Genomic DNA, 13,403 nt, shown 5'->3' with positions numbered 1-13,403 from the left:
AAAATAAACAGCATAAAAATCAATTGACGATAAAAGACATTAAATATCTGAATTTCAGAGGATTAAACAACAAAAACAGCTGCACCAGCCTCACTTAACCAGAACGACTTTCACAGGCGTAGCAGCCATTTTAAAAGTGAGTGGTACAAATGATGTACATGATGTGCAAAGTAAGTAAATTCTATATAGAGTTCTAAATAGAATAGCAATTGCTGTTTTTTTTTCACCCTAGTGGCAATTTTGGGAACATGCGTTGATAGCTTACAGCAGGGATCCACAAATCTGGCCCACGAGATCCACTTTCCTGCAGTTTAGCTCTAACCCTAATCAAACACACCTGAGCATGCTAATCAATGTCTTCAGGGTCATTACAAAATCACAGGTAGGTGAGTTTGATCAGGGCTAGAGCTTAACTCTGCAGTGCATTGGGCCTCCAGGACAAGATTTGAGGAACTCCTGGTTTATAGGAAGCAAGACAGCTTACCGGGACCTACTTTTTGTGAAAACCCCTAACTCTAACCCTGATTTAAAAATAACTGCAGGACTTGGGACTTTGAGACCACTGTGGACATCTGCACAATATTTCAGTTACACTACACTTAAACAATAACTTTTATCCTAATTCTTAACAGACAACCTAATTCGAAACACACTGCCTTTACCTATATAAACAATTTTATTTAACAATTTGAACATAAAATTAAAATAGAATATATTAATGTTTAATTCCTTAAAACATTGGCAAGTAATCCCAATTAAAAAAAAAAAAACACTGCCTTTAAACTAGACAATTCCCTTCTTTCAACAAATCTCATGTGTATAGATTCTGGAGAGGTCGAGTGACAGCTTGCCTTTCCTACAGACCAGTTCAAGTACAGAACATAGCTGTAATGGATAAGTTTTTGGCGCAAAAAGACTTTGCTTTATATATTTGGCACAAAACAACTTTTCTTTATTGTGAAAGGATAATTCTACTCCTGATACGACAAAAGAACCCAAAAATCAGTTAATAATCATTCTGTCCATATTTACATTTACTTATTTAGCAGACGCTAAAAGCGACTTACAAGTAAGAGAGCATATAACACACACTAGAGCCAGCGCAACATGCCTCATTCTTAACTGGCTCTTTTGTCACGTCTAATGATCACATCACTCGCATCTGGTGTAGACGCCCCGTTAGGTCAAATAATAATGTAGAAATCTGATTCTGTGATTCGTGTCATCGTGACATAACACATACATACAGTGTACATACTTACATACTTCCTTCGAAAATGAAATTTACCCACCGTGTCCTCGGCAGACACTTGTAATGCCTCTTTGACACTGACATTGTATCTTCAGCAGCTACAGCAAGAAAAGAGTAATGGCAAACTGCTGCTTCTTGCTCAGGGCAGAGTCTATGATAATTGGGCAGACTTTTCCCGATGACATCAACGTAGGGAGAAATCTGGAACCGCTCGTTTGGAGAGACTATTTATGATTTATTGGAATTATAAAAAAAATGTGTGGATGGATTTTTATCATTATAGGCTGGTTGTTTTCACACACTGCAGCCACACAACTGTGTTCAAACACCTTATAAAAGGGATTCTTCCGTAATAGGCCAGCTTTAAGGTGATGATACATGGGGCAATTTTTTTTCAAGCAGTGTTGCCGAGCGATGTTGCCCCATGTATCATCACCTTTAGTTAAATTAGAGTATTTAAGCAGCTTTTATAAAAATGTCTAGAAAAACACATTACTCATATGCATCTTGAGACAAAACAATGGCACTGACTTATTTTAAGATATATCAGTGCAAGTTGTTTTCAGTTAAAGCTGCAGTCGGTAACTTTTGGGGCTCGCGTCTGATGGAAGAACATTGTAGCCGGAGCTACTTCTCTCGGTTTACATCTGTGGCAAGTCACGCAGGTGCTGTGCTACTCGGCAGCGTTGCCGACCTCAACCAGACTAAAATAGTCTGAATATAAACACTTATTAAAGGTGTACCATAGTGATTCAGGATAAGACAAAAACACGGTTTGGAAAATGGATTCATGATGTACTCGCTCATTATATATATTTTTTTACATTTTCAACACAAAACAACACTGTGGCACAGCCCTGCGCTGATTGGACCAGAAGAGCCAGGAGCGGTGGATTTTGTTTATATTGGAGAGAAGTAGCACCGGCTACAATGTTCTTCCGCCAGGCGTGAGCCCCAAAAGTTACCGACTGCAGCTTTAAGACAGCTCAAACATGCAATTTAGTCTGGGACTAGACTTAAGCCTGTGGAACTGGGGGCTTGTGTGTGAGAGTGTAATGGGTGAAATCTGTGGAAAAAACAGACAAAATAAAACATGATGATTTCATGCAGTTCCCCTTATGAATTGATTACCATTTGAACAACTATAAGAGTTCCATAGAAAAACTATGGATTTTGTAGTAAAACCATGGTTCATTTTCGTAAGGGTCTTCTGTCAGGATTGAATGCTGTTGAAATATTGTAAAGGTTATCCATCTTCTTGTAAAGCGATGAAATTGCTATGTTTATAGGACAGTCAGCGTATGAAATGCTTCACACCCATCCTGACTGGGCACCATCTTTGCTTTGGGCCATAATGAAGTGAAAGGTTTATATGTCGGTTAAGCAAACAAGAAAGGTCTGAAGTCCAGACAGGAAAGAAAGTAGATGACAAGACGCGGGTGCGACAGGAACAAACTCCTCATGACCACAGAGGATGCATGTTAATGTTTAAAAAGTAACATAGAATATGAACACGGCTTTTCCATATTGCCCTTTTTAAGGAATTTTATTTTTTTATTTTTCATTAGACTAAATGTTGTAACTCAAAACCCAATTTTGTTAACAGGAACAAACTCCTCATGACCACAGAGTTCATGAAAGCGGGTGCGACAGGAACAAACTCCTCATGACCACAGAGTTCAGGAATGTGATGAAATAACTCACCTACTTAAAACAGACAGCTAAATCAAGAAGTTGATAAACACAAAATCACTGAGGATTTTGTTAAAGATGACAATGTTAGTGTGAGGAAATATTAGCTCATTTATTTTGAGAAGAATCAAATCTAAAGATTTGAATTGCTTTAATTGAACTGATGTCAAATTTAATTAGTTTATACCTCATCAACGGTTTGTCCAGCGAACGTTAAAATCAGTATATCTTTACAATTCTGTTTATATTACTTCATGGATAATTAGAATACAAACAGAATGATAATTTATAAGCTATGAGCTAGGTAGCATAGGATCTGGGCGAAGTTTAATCTTAAAATACACCACACAAGACATAGTTCTTCTATAAATGAAACAAGAATTTATTGAGCTACTCTGTTACATGGATCTAAAACCTAATGGACATACACATACATACACACATGGTTACTGAAGAGGATGATAACGGAATTTGAATGAAGTCCCAGGAGTAAGTTATTCATTACTTGCATTTGCGCTGAAAAGCGGAGTTGGAGAGTGTCTTATCTTTACTGCTCAAGATCAATCTGCACTTATTTCAGCAAGGAATGAAATTTGTTTGTTTTACTTGCATTTGCGCTGAAAAGCGGAGTTGGAGATTCGCTTGTTGCCTCGTCTCAGGGAATCCCTGCGCCTCGGATTGGTTGCAGATCTGTCATTTGGATAACGTCTTTTGGGAAAACCCTCCTGGTGATTGCTTGGTTGCCTGGTTACGTAGAAGCTTCGAAGGAAGTGTGCGCTGAATTAGTTCAGGCATTGGGGTTTTATCCAAGTGGATTTGGTCCATCCCACGACGCGATCTTCCAATGGGATGCTGTTGCATAGCTTAGACACGCCCCGTACTGTTTCTCTTTGTACATTGATTAAGCATCCTGTGACATCGTCATGTGAGATGAACTCCATTGGGGAACTTTGGTTAATACCTTATAAAGTGTCATTGTCACACCCAGGGGCTGGCTATGCTTTGACTAAGCCACACCCCTTCTCAACTTCCACCTCGAGGAGGTCCCCAAAGCCAACCCAATGGCCAAACAACACGAGAACAAGTAAGGGGTTAAAACAATCTTAATTTAAATATTTAAAAATAGCTTGGGGAATAGGGAAAGGGCAATTAAAACTAAACTCTGACTCGGCCCTCCAGATGGGCTATGGCCGGGAAGAGGTCAGGGAGCAAGGGGGCCACGGGGATCCGGGGCGTGGGACTCGGGCCCCGGCCTGAGTCTTAGGTATCCGTAGCACCCTCCTTCTTCCTCCTCTTCGCTGAATACAGCTCACGGTAAGTACTGGTTCACACAGTTCGTTCTCGGGGTGCTCACTCTCTTTCTCTTCCTCCACAGGCAACGGCTGGGACACAAAGGCACAGTTAATTCGGCTTGGTTTTGCTCTCACCTCTTCGCTGATTACAGCTCACAGTAAGTACTGGTTCACACAGTTCGTTCTCTGGGTGCTCACTCTCTTTCTCTTTCTCCACAGGCAACGGCTGGGACACACAGGCACAGTTAGTTCAGCTTGGTTTTGCTCTCACCTCTTCGCTGATTACAGCTCACAGTAAGTACTGGTTCACACAGTTCGTTCCTTGGGTGCTCACTCGCTTTCTCTTTCTCCACAGGCAGCGGCGTAAGTACAGGTTTCCTCGGTCTCTCCTCGTGTTACCCACTCTCTCTCCTTTTCTCTCCACAGGTATCAACTTGGGCACAATAGCACAATTAGTTTGCTTTGAATGGCTCTCACCTCTGGGCTGGACACAGCGTACTGTAAGTACAGGGTTCGCTCTATTCCTCCTCGTGTTATTCACTCTCTCCTTTTCTCTCCACAGGCATCAACTTGGGCACACTAGCACAGTTAGTTTGCTTTGAATGGCTCTCACCTCTGGGCTGAACACAGCGTACTGTAAGTACAGGTTTCCTCTGTTTCTCCTTGTGTTACTCACTCTCTCTTTCCCTTTCTCTCCACAGGTATCAACTTGGGCACAATAGCACAGTTAGTTTGCTTTGAATGGCTCTCACCTCTGGGCTGAACACAGCGTACTGTAAGTACAGGTTTCCTCTGTTTCTCCTTGGTGTTACTCACTCCCTCTTTCCTTTCCTCTCCACAGGTATCAACTTGGACGCAAAGCACAGTTACTCTGCTTTGGATGGCTCTCACCTCTGGGCTGAACACAGCGTACTGTAAGTACAGGTTTCCTCTGTTTCTCCTTGTGTTACTCACTCTCTCTTTCCTTTCCTCTCCGCAGGTATCACCTTGGGCACAATAGCACAGTTAGTTTGCTTTGAATGGCTCTCACCTCTGGGCTGGACACAGTCGTACTGTAAGTACAGGGTTCGCTCTATTCCTCCTCGTGTTACTCACTCTCTCTCCTTTTCTCTCCACAGGTATCAACTTGGGCACAAATAGCACAGTTAGTTTGCTTTGAATGGCTCTCACCTCTGGGCTGAACACAGCGTACTGTAAGTACAGGTTTCCTCTGTTTCTCCTTGTGTTACTCACTCTCCTCTTTCCTTTCCTCTCCACAGGTATCAACTTGGACGCAAAGCCCAGTTACTCTGCTTTGGATGGCTTTCACCTCTGGGCTGGACACAGCGTACTGTGCTATCTCCGGAGATCTGAAGCACGCTCACAACATATACGTGTACTGAACTAGGCTAGGACCAGCAGTCTCCTTGTCCTCCCCGACGACGAAGTGAAGAAGGCGGGGTTTATCTGACAGGACACACGGCAATACACAGCAGCCCACAGCAATATACAGCACCACGTCAAAATTATAGGTTTCCACAGCATGAAGACTCACCCACCACACTCAGTGTACGAAAAGGACACCCGTCTTCCTTCACTTCGCTTGGTTCGGATCTGGCGATGGAATATGCGGCCTAGCTAGTGATGTCGTCGTTGTGACTACTTCAATAAGTATTCCTTCAGCTCTCCCACCACGCTATATTAGGGGTAGGGCCGCCCTCCTCCTCCTGGAGAGATCTACACAACGCCAGGTCAATATACAGGGCACTTTTCGACTGGTTCTTAGTACTCACATCAATGCCGCTTCCAATCCCCTTTTTCACGTCGTCTCAGTTCGCCGTATAATCCGTTCACTTCTCAACCTTTAAGGTTCGCGATGTCTTCACAATCATACAATTCCAGCCTGAGGGAGAGAGAGAGTTAGACAGCCACCAGCAGCGCACCAAGACGGGCACAACACAGTGCTTCACACACACCAGAAAGAGCTCCCAGACTGTGAAATAACTTGGCCTTAAGTACTGCCTTGTCCAGCGTATCCTCCAATCACCAACCGCTGTCCCTAAATAGGCACAGGTGCATCGAATTCCCTGATTTTCCTTCTTACGGCGCTACCGGAAGTTCCGGTGTTCTGTTTTTTCCGGTCCGGGCGGAAACACTTCCGGGCGGAACCAAACTTCCCGAATTTTGGTTCCGCCCCTAAAGATCGTCACCTTGTGACATAATAATATTCACCCAATACAGGATTTGGACATTTCATTAGCTCCAAGTTTAAGCAAATAACGTGAGCTTTCGTTCAACACTAAACTTTCCATATCTTATACATAGTTAATAGCACTATCTGCTAAAACCAGTAAAACATTGATTAAAGTTGCACTGATTACATTTGAACACATCAAACATATATAAGACATAAAACATATTATTTGAGAATATAATTAAACCTTCAGATTTCTCAATGGTTGTCCTTTTAAGATAATTTATTGAAAAGTTCAGTTTGTAGAAAACTTCACAACCAAGCAGGAAGCAGAGTCATGGGATGGATCCTGTATGGATCCTTTGTGTTGAGGTCCATTAATTATTGATGATTCCTGCGGGTTTGAATCTTGTGATCAGAGTTAATAAAATCAGCTCCTTTTTAGGAGATAGCTGCATGGCTGACAGGAAGCTTACACAGGATGGCGACGTCACATGATTAGCTCCTGATTAGTTTTCTGATGAGCGGGGTATTTTGGAACAAAAGTCCTCTGTTGCGGAATCACGTTGTCACTTCTAAGACGTCCGTTATTTAAATTAGCGGTAACACTTTATAATAACGTTCTGTTATAAGTCATTTATAAATTATTAGTTAATAAAAAACCGGTAACACTTTATAATAACGTTCTGTTATAAGTCATTTATAAATTATTAGTTAATGATGAGCTAATCATTTACAAAACATGACTATACTTTCATAAATGATTAATAAATAATAATAAGTTAACATTTTAGTAATGTTTTATTAATTCAGTTATAAGTCACTTATAAGTTATTGGTTAATGATGAACAAATCATTTTACAAAACATGACTATACATTCATAAATGATTAATGAGTGGTATGCTAACAATTTACAAATGTGTTGTAAGTTATCTTAAAAAAAGTTCAAATCATGAAATAAATCAAACGGATCATTAGTAGATGGTTTCTAAGTTATTAGTTGATACATTATTTATCACTTATAAATCATTGAAGTATTTATGTCAAAATTGTTTTGTATAATTATCTCAATAAACAATTGTTAATCATGAACAAATGATGAATAAACCATTAGTAAATGATCAGTATATGATTTATTGATGAATTTGTTAGCTGGTCCGTGTTCAAAAGCACAAACATGCAGGTATGTTAAAGCACTATTTTTAAGAAGAGTAATTCATTTGTTTTGAAGTTGATAAACATTTATAAATGCCTTAGTCAGGTGATTCCAGTGGCTTGTGTTAAATCATTTCACTCATCAGCACAGACTTGTGTTCTGTGTGGAGTGTGTGGGATCTAGTGATGAAGTGAACCCCTTCCACTGAAGCTCACATCAGGTGCACAGAGTTAAAGACTCCATGTGTGTCAGAGAAGACAGCTGTCTATACCCTCACCAGTCAGTACTTAGTACACACTACAAAGTGTTCAAAACCTGTTATAGATGATGTGTAAACGCATGAATAAATCATTTACAAAGCTTTCTGCATCCCCTAATCTAAAGTGTAAACTATTCATCACTTGTAAATGTGTTTACATATCATTTGTAGACCTTTCTTACCTGTTGCACATTATTTGTATATGTACACAAGTCATTTATAACACTTTCTGCATCCCCTAATCTAAAGTGTATTTGAATTTTTGAATTTAATTCAATAGCATGTGTTCTGATTTACATACGAGTGTAAAACCTGAATTGAAATGTTCATTTAGAAATCAGAAACAAGACACACCTTTTGAAGTTGAAACAGAAGACTTTATTGATTTTAAAAGAATTTATAACTTTGAATGTCATACTCGTTCAGAACAACTGCAGCACATTCCTCTAGGGGGCAGTAACACTGGAGACTCTATGGAAGGCTGCGCAAGCGATTTTTGAAAGTCAATAGCATGACTTCGGCATCACTTTTGACAATGAAAACTGCTGCAAAATATCATTTATTAAATCTGTAACAAGACACAACCTTTGTATCTGAGATAGAAGATTGTATTTATTTGAAACTAAATGATGTATTGGTTTAATTTTCAATAGTATGTGTTCTATTATAGTTCTGTGGCTAAAACCACCATCAAAATGTTCTTCTAGAAACCAGTAACAAGACTCACCCTTTAGATTTGAGAAAGAACACTGCATGCATTTTAAATGAATTTATTAACAGATTTGAATTTAGTTCAATAGCATGTATCCTGAATTACAAATGAGAGTAAAACCTTCACCGAAATGTTCTTTTATGCCCAGGTAAGAAGACACACTTTTTGAAGTTGAAATAGAAGACTTGATTGATTTGAAATGAATGTATAGGTTTGAATGTCAAACTCAGTCAGAACACATGCAGTATCTTCCTCTAGAGGACAGTAATACTGGAGTCTCTTTGGAAGGCTTCGCATTTGATTTTTGAAAGTCAATAGCATGACTTCGGCATCACTTTTGACAATGAAAACTACTGCACAATGTTCCATAAGAAATCTGTAAAAAGACACAGCCTTTGTAGCTGAGATAGAAGATTGTATTTATTTGAAACTAAATGATGTGTTGGTTTAATTTTCAATAGTATATGTTCTATTATAGTTCTGTGGCTAAAACCACCATCAAAATGTTCTACTAGGAACCAGTAACAAGACACACCTTTTGAAGTTGAGATGGAATACTGTATGTTCTAAAAATTAGTGTTAACGGATTCCAATTTAATTCAATAGTATGCATCCTGATTTACATATGATAGTAAAAGATGGCTGTAAGTATTGTTCTTTGTACAAGTAACAAGACACACCCATTTAAATTTACATATCAAACTGAGTGCATTCTAAATGAATTTATTTAAACTTCTGAATATCAAACTTGGTCAAGACAAGTGCAATATCTTCCTCTAGTGTGAGGTAAACCGCACAATCATTGTAATGCTTTGCAAGCTTTTTCTCAATCGGTACATTTCAATAACTTATGTTGTGCTACAGTTCTGTGAATAAAACCAAAAGCTAAATGTTCTTTTATGAACAAATAATAAGACATACCCATTTGATTTGAGATTTATTATTTATACTTTTCACAAGTGAAGCATTTAGATGGAGTAATTGTGCTTTTTTTTCTTCATTTTGCACTTTGCAGACAGTCCCTTTCCTGCACTTTTACATTATAAGGTCTATCAGTTATAATTCCTTAAGGCAGATTAAAACCAATAAAACACAATGTGTGTTCTCTTCTACATTTGAAAACAATTAAAACACAGTATGTTTCTTGTCATTGTGCTAAATCGTTAAATAACTATTGAAGATTTCCGAGGCTGAATCTCTGACAAAATGTCAAACGTCGAACCAACTTTATATCGGTGCTGAAGTGGCTGTTACAAATAGTGCAGCGAGCAAGACTGTCATTATGTTTGACACTTATAAGACTTTCTTGTAGTCTGCCGTAAAATGTGTGTTATACTTGTGTGTTACGCACACACGCACACTAGCACACACACGCAAGGTCTCTCGCTCCCGCTCCCTCTCTGCCGTGCGCGCGCTACACGGTTTGAAACACTGTCTCTGTCTCGCATGCGCTTTTGCTCGCTCTAGATTCCGGGAGATTTTAACTAATTTTTGGGCATCAGGGAGCCGCTATCAATATGCGGGAGACTCCCGGGACTTCCAGGAGTCTTGGGATGTCTGAACACAATCAATAAAAGAAGCGCCTCTCACAAACACCCTCCATTCTTTTCAAACATCTTCTTCTTTGATGTTTAACGGCGGTTGGCATCCAACTTCAATGGTGCATTAACGCCACCTACTGTACTGGAGTGTGAACCGGAGCTAGACCGAGAGAAACTAAAACTAAAATGGAGACTTCCCTTTCCCCCACCCTTTAATTAATAGCTAATAAAGATTTCCAAAATTGTATTCTATATTCTATTTGCTATCCCTGTGTCCTTCAGGAAGGTAAATAAATAAGTACTGATATCATTTGAAGTTAATCCCAGAAGTGAATTCCCTTGCACCCCCAATTCCTTGTTTTCTTTCATCTTTATCCTTTCTCGATCATATTTTTGGCATTCAAGTACCACATGTTCAACAGATTCAATACTGTCACAAAATTCACATCTTCCTGTTACATGCTTACCTAAAATATGTAAGCACTTCTTTAACCCACAATGTCCAATCCTTAACCTAGTGAAAATAATTTCTCCCCTTCGACTCCTTCCAGTGATCCTCTCTGTCCCAACCTTCTGTTGTATTTTAACCTACACAAATAACACAAATATCAAACAAAAATTGCAAACAAGACATCAGGACTAAAAGAACTTAAGCAAGGAGCGTTTTACTTAAGATTTATATTTCCACATCTTCTCTTTTACTGGCTTGTTTTGCCAAACCAGAGACAATCTTTTCAAACAATCTTCACTACTTCCTTATATACCGCAGGGGCTGCTGGGACTTGTAGTGCCCAAACCATGGTCCCTTTACACAACATTAACATTAGAATCGTTAACCGAAAAAATCAACCACATCAATAACTGAGACAATTTTTTTATGAAATTTAATAATTTTGCAAGCCTTAACTAAATAACTGGAGGCATAGTTTTTTTTTTTTTTTTTTTTTACTTCATGTGGATCACAAACCTCAACAATCGGTTGATAAATGTAAACGTTATCGTGTTTTAGTCCAAAAAATAAAAAAAATAATTAAAAAAAAAGTGGCTCCCCCGTTTCCCTTCATTTATTTTTAAGGCAGTCTTGTCCGCACAAACATGTCGCAGGTTGATCTCGCCCTCGTGAAGAATAGTCTATAAACTGGTGTTCAGAGCAGATGTGTGTTTGACAGAATGCACTTTCTCACACTGAAGAACATGTTTCACACAATGTAAAGCAGCACGTCTTCATTACACACAGACATATAGTGCAGCTCTAGCAGTCTCTAAACACTCGGTCAGTCAGATCAGAGGAAGTTAAAACCACAGGAGGAGCTGAGAGTATTTAAAGAAAGAGTTGAGAGCAAATCATGAAGAGAAAGACAGAGAAAGAGAAAATGTCTGAGTATCATCTGTGTCTGCTGGGACTGATCGCTCTCTCTTCACTTCTCACAGGTAAAGAAATCTGTGTTTTTCTCTTCAAGACATTCAGTGGACTCAGTCTGAGAAAGAGTTCATCTGAACACGATCAGTTTATTCTTGTGTTTGATACAGAACAGACTGCATTATTCCTGAACGCACTAAAACTAGACAGTTTCACTCTCAAACATCTCTGAATTATTCTCATATGAAGAGTGTGTTTGTGATTAGCTCTCTGATGAAGAACAAGAGTTTATTCTGGAGAGTGTGTTTGTAATAACTGGAGAAAAAGACTGTGATCTGAACCTTCTGCCTTTTATGCTGGTATGTTTTATATTTTCATTTATTAATATATAACACAATGATCACTCAGATGTTCTTGTGTTTCAGGTGCCAGTGGAGTGAATGAGACTCATGTGTTCATCAGTTCTGGTGAAAATGTCCGTCTGCCCTGTAATAATACTCTTCATGACTGCAAATCAACTACATGGATCTATAACAGATTCAGAGATTCAGCAGATGAACTGATTAATTTAGGAATAAAGATGAAAGACACAGAGAGACGTGAGAGACTGAGTCTGGGGTCTGACTGCTCTCTGAACATCAACAACATCTCAACAGAAGATTATGGATCTTACACGTGCAGACAATATGTGAATGGACAACAAGGAACTGATGCTGGTGTTTATCTGCATGTTCTTCATGGTAATTTTATGATTATTTGGTCAGTTTTAAAAAAAAAAAGCAAACTCTTCATTTAATCTCTCCTGATGATTGAAGAGTGTGTGATGTGTGTGTTATTGTGTGTTTCAGTCTCACAGACTGAGATCAGTGCAGGTCTCTCTGTGACTCTCTTCTGTCAGCTGTATTCATATCCTCGAGTCCCTTGTGATGATTCGGTCAGTTCTGAGAGAATTCAGCTGTTCTGGGTGAATCAGGCTGGTGTTAAACTGACGAGATCAGACTCCAGATATCAGATATCATCCTCATCAGATCCCTGTATCATCACTCTGAATATAATACTCCTGAATGAAGATCACAACAGAGAGTGGAGATGCAATGTTACTCAGAGAGATCAACTCAAGATCTCAGTCACATACACTGTCAAGAGTTCAGGTGAGAAAACAAGCTCATTAATCAGTTTCAGATCCTCATAATGTTAACATTAAGGACTCTTTGTGTCACTGAAGCAGAAAAAAAAACGGAGGAACAAAAGCTTCTTTCAGTCTGACAGACGAGAAACTCAAAGCACTGCTGCAAACTAATGAACAACAGTCCAGAAACTGCTGCAGGGAATGAAGGAAATGAAACTTGACAGCAAAAAATTAACTTTTTATGTAATGTGATCAAAGTTAAAATATGATTGTGTATGATAATATGATTCTCAAAGTTAAAATATGATTGTGTATGATAATATGATTGTCAAAGTTAAAATATGATTGACAATTTTTAGAGCCGGGGACCAAACCTTTCCAAAGCCCTGATAATTATACCAGAGTTTAAGACTAAAGTTAATGTGGTGGGAGTGTTGAACATAATGCGCTTGTTTTATTGATACAAACGGTCCACATTATATTATATTGTATTCTCCAGAACATAAGTCTCAACAGGTCAAACTTGTGAAAACAGAAACAGATAAGTCTCATCGGTGTAGAAGTCATATTTTATTATTACATTCAGAGGAAATTTAAAACAGTCCTACCAGTAAATAAAACTAAACATTAACAAACATTAGAAACATGTAATTTACTTCCCCTCATTCCAAATCCTTTACATTTAATGGTATTCAATACAGAAATAAAATGGGAAAATATATGTATAATAAATATATATATATATATATATATATATATATATATATATAATATATATATACAAACAAACACATCATATACAATAAATTAACATCCAAAACGTTGTTTCTACCGCC

At 38.6% G+C, this 13,403-nt stretch overlaps 1 protein-coding gene across 1 annotated transcript; it reads left to right on the top strand.

Moving 5' to 3' along the window:
• The first annotated feature begins 11,424 nt into the window (after nt 1-11,424).
• LOC122134641 lies at nt 11,425-12,976 on the top strand. The gene is made up of 4 exons (XM_042755356.1): nt 11,425-11,509; nt 11,864-12,178; nt 12,287-12,589; nt 12,927-12,976. The coding sequence occupies exons 1-4, from the start codon at nt 11,425-11,427 to the stop codon at nt 12,974-12,976; spliced, it is 753 nt and encodes a 250-aa protein (XP_042611290.1).
• The last annotated feature ends 427 nt before the right edge of the window (nt 12,977-13,403 follow it).

Source organism: Cyprinus carpio, unplaced genomic scaffold, assembly GCF_018340385.1.
Source record: "Cyprinus carpio isolate SPL01 unplaced genomic scaffold, ASM1834038v1 S000006675, whole genome shotgun sequence".
Taxonomy (NCBI): Eukaryota; Metazoa; Chordata; class Actinopteri; order Cypriniformes; family Cyprinidae; genus Cyprinus; species Cyprinus carpio.
Note: the sequence above shows the minus strand (reverse complement) of the source record. Positions and strands in the feature narration are given on the sequence as shown.

Coding starts and splice junctions, on each gene's coding strand:
- LOC122134641 (XM_042755356.1), top strand. CDS start 11,425: ATGAAGAGAAAGACAGAGAAAGAGAAAATGTCTGAGTATCATCTGTGT. Junction 11,510..11,863: donor TCTCTCTTCACTTCTCACAG/GTAAAGAAATCT, acceptor CTTGTGTTTCAG/GTGCCAGTGGAGTGAATGAG. Junction 12,179..12,286: donor TTATCTGCATGTTCTTCATG/GTAATTTTATGA, acceptor TGTGTGTTTCAG/TCTCACAGACTGAGATCAGT.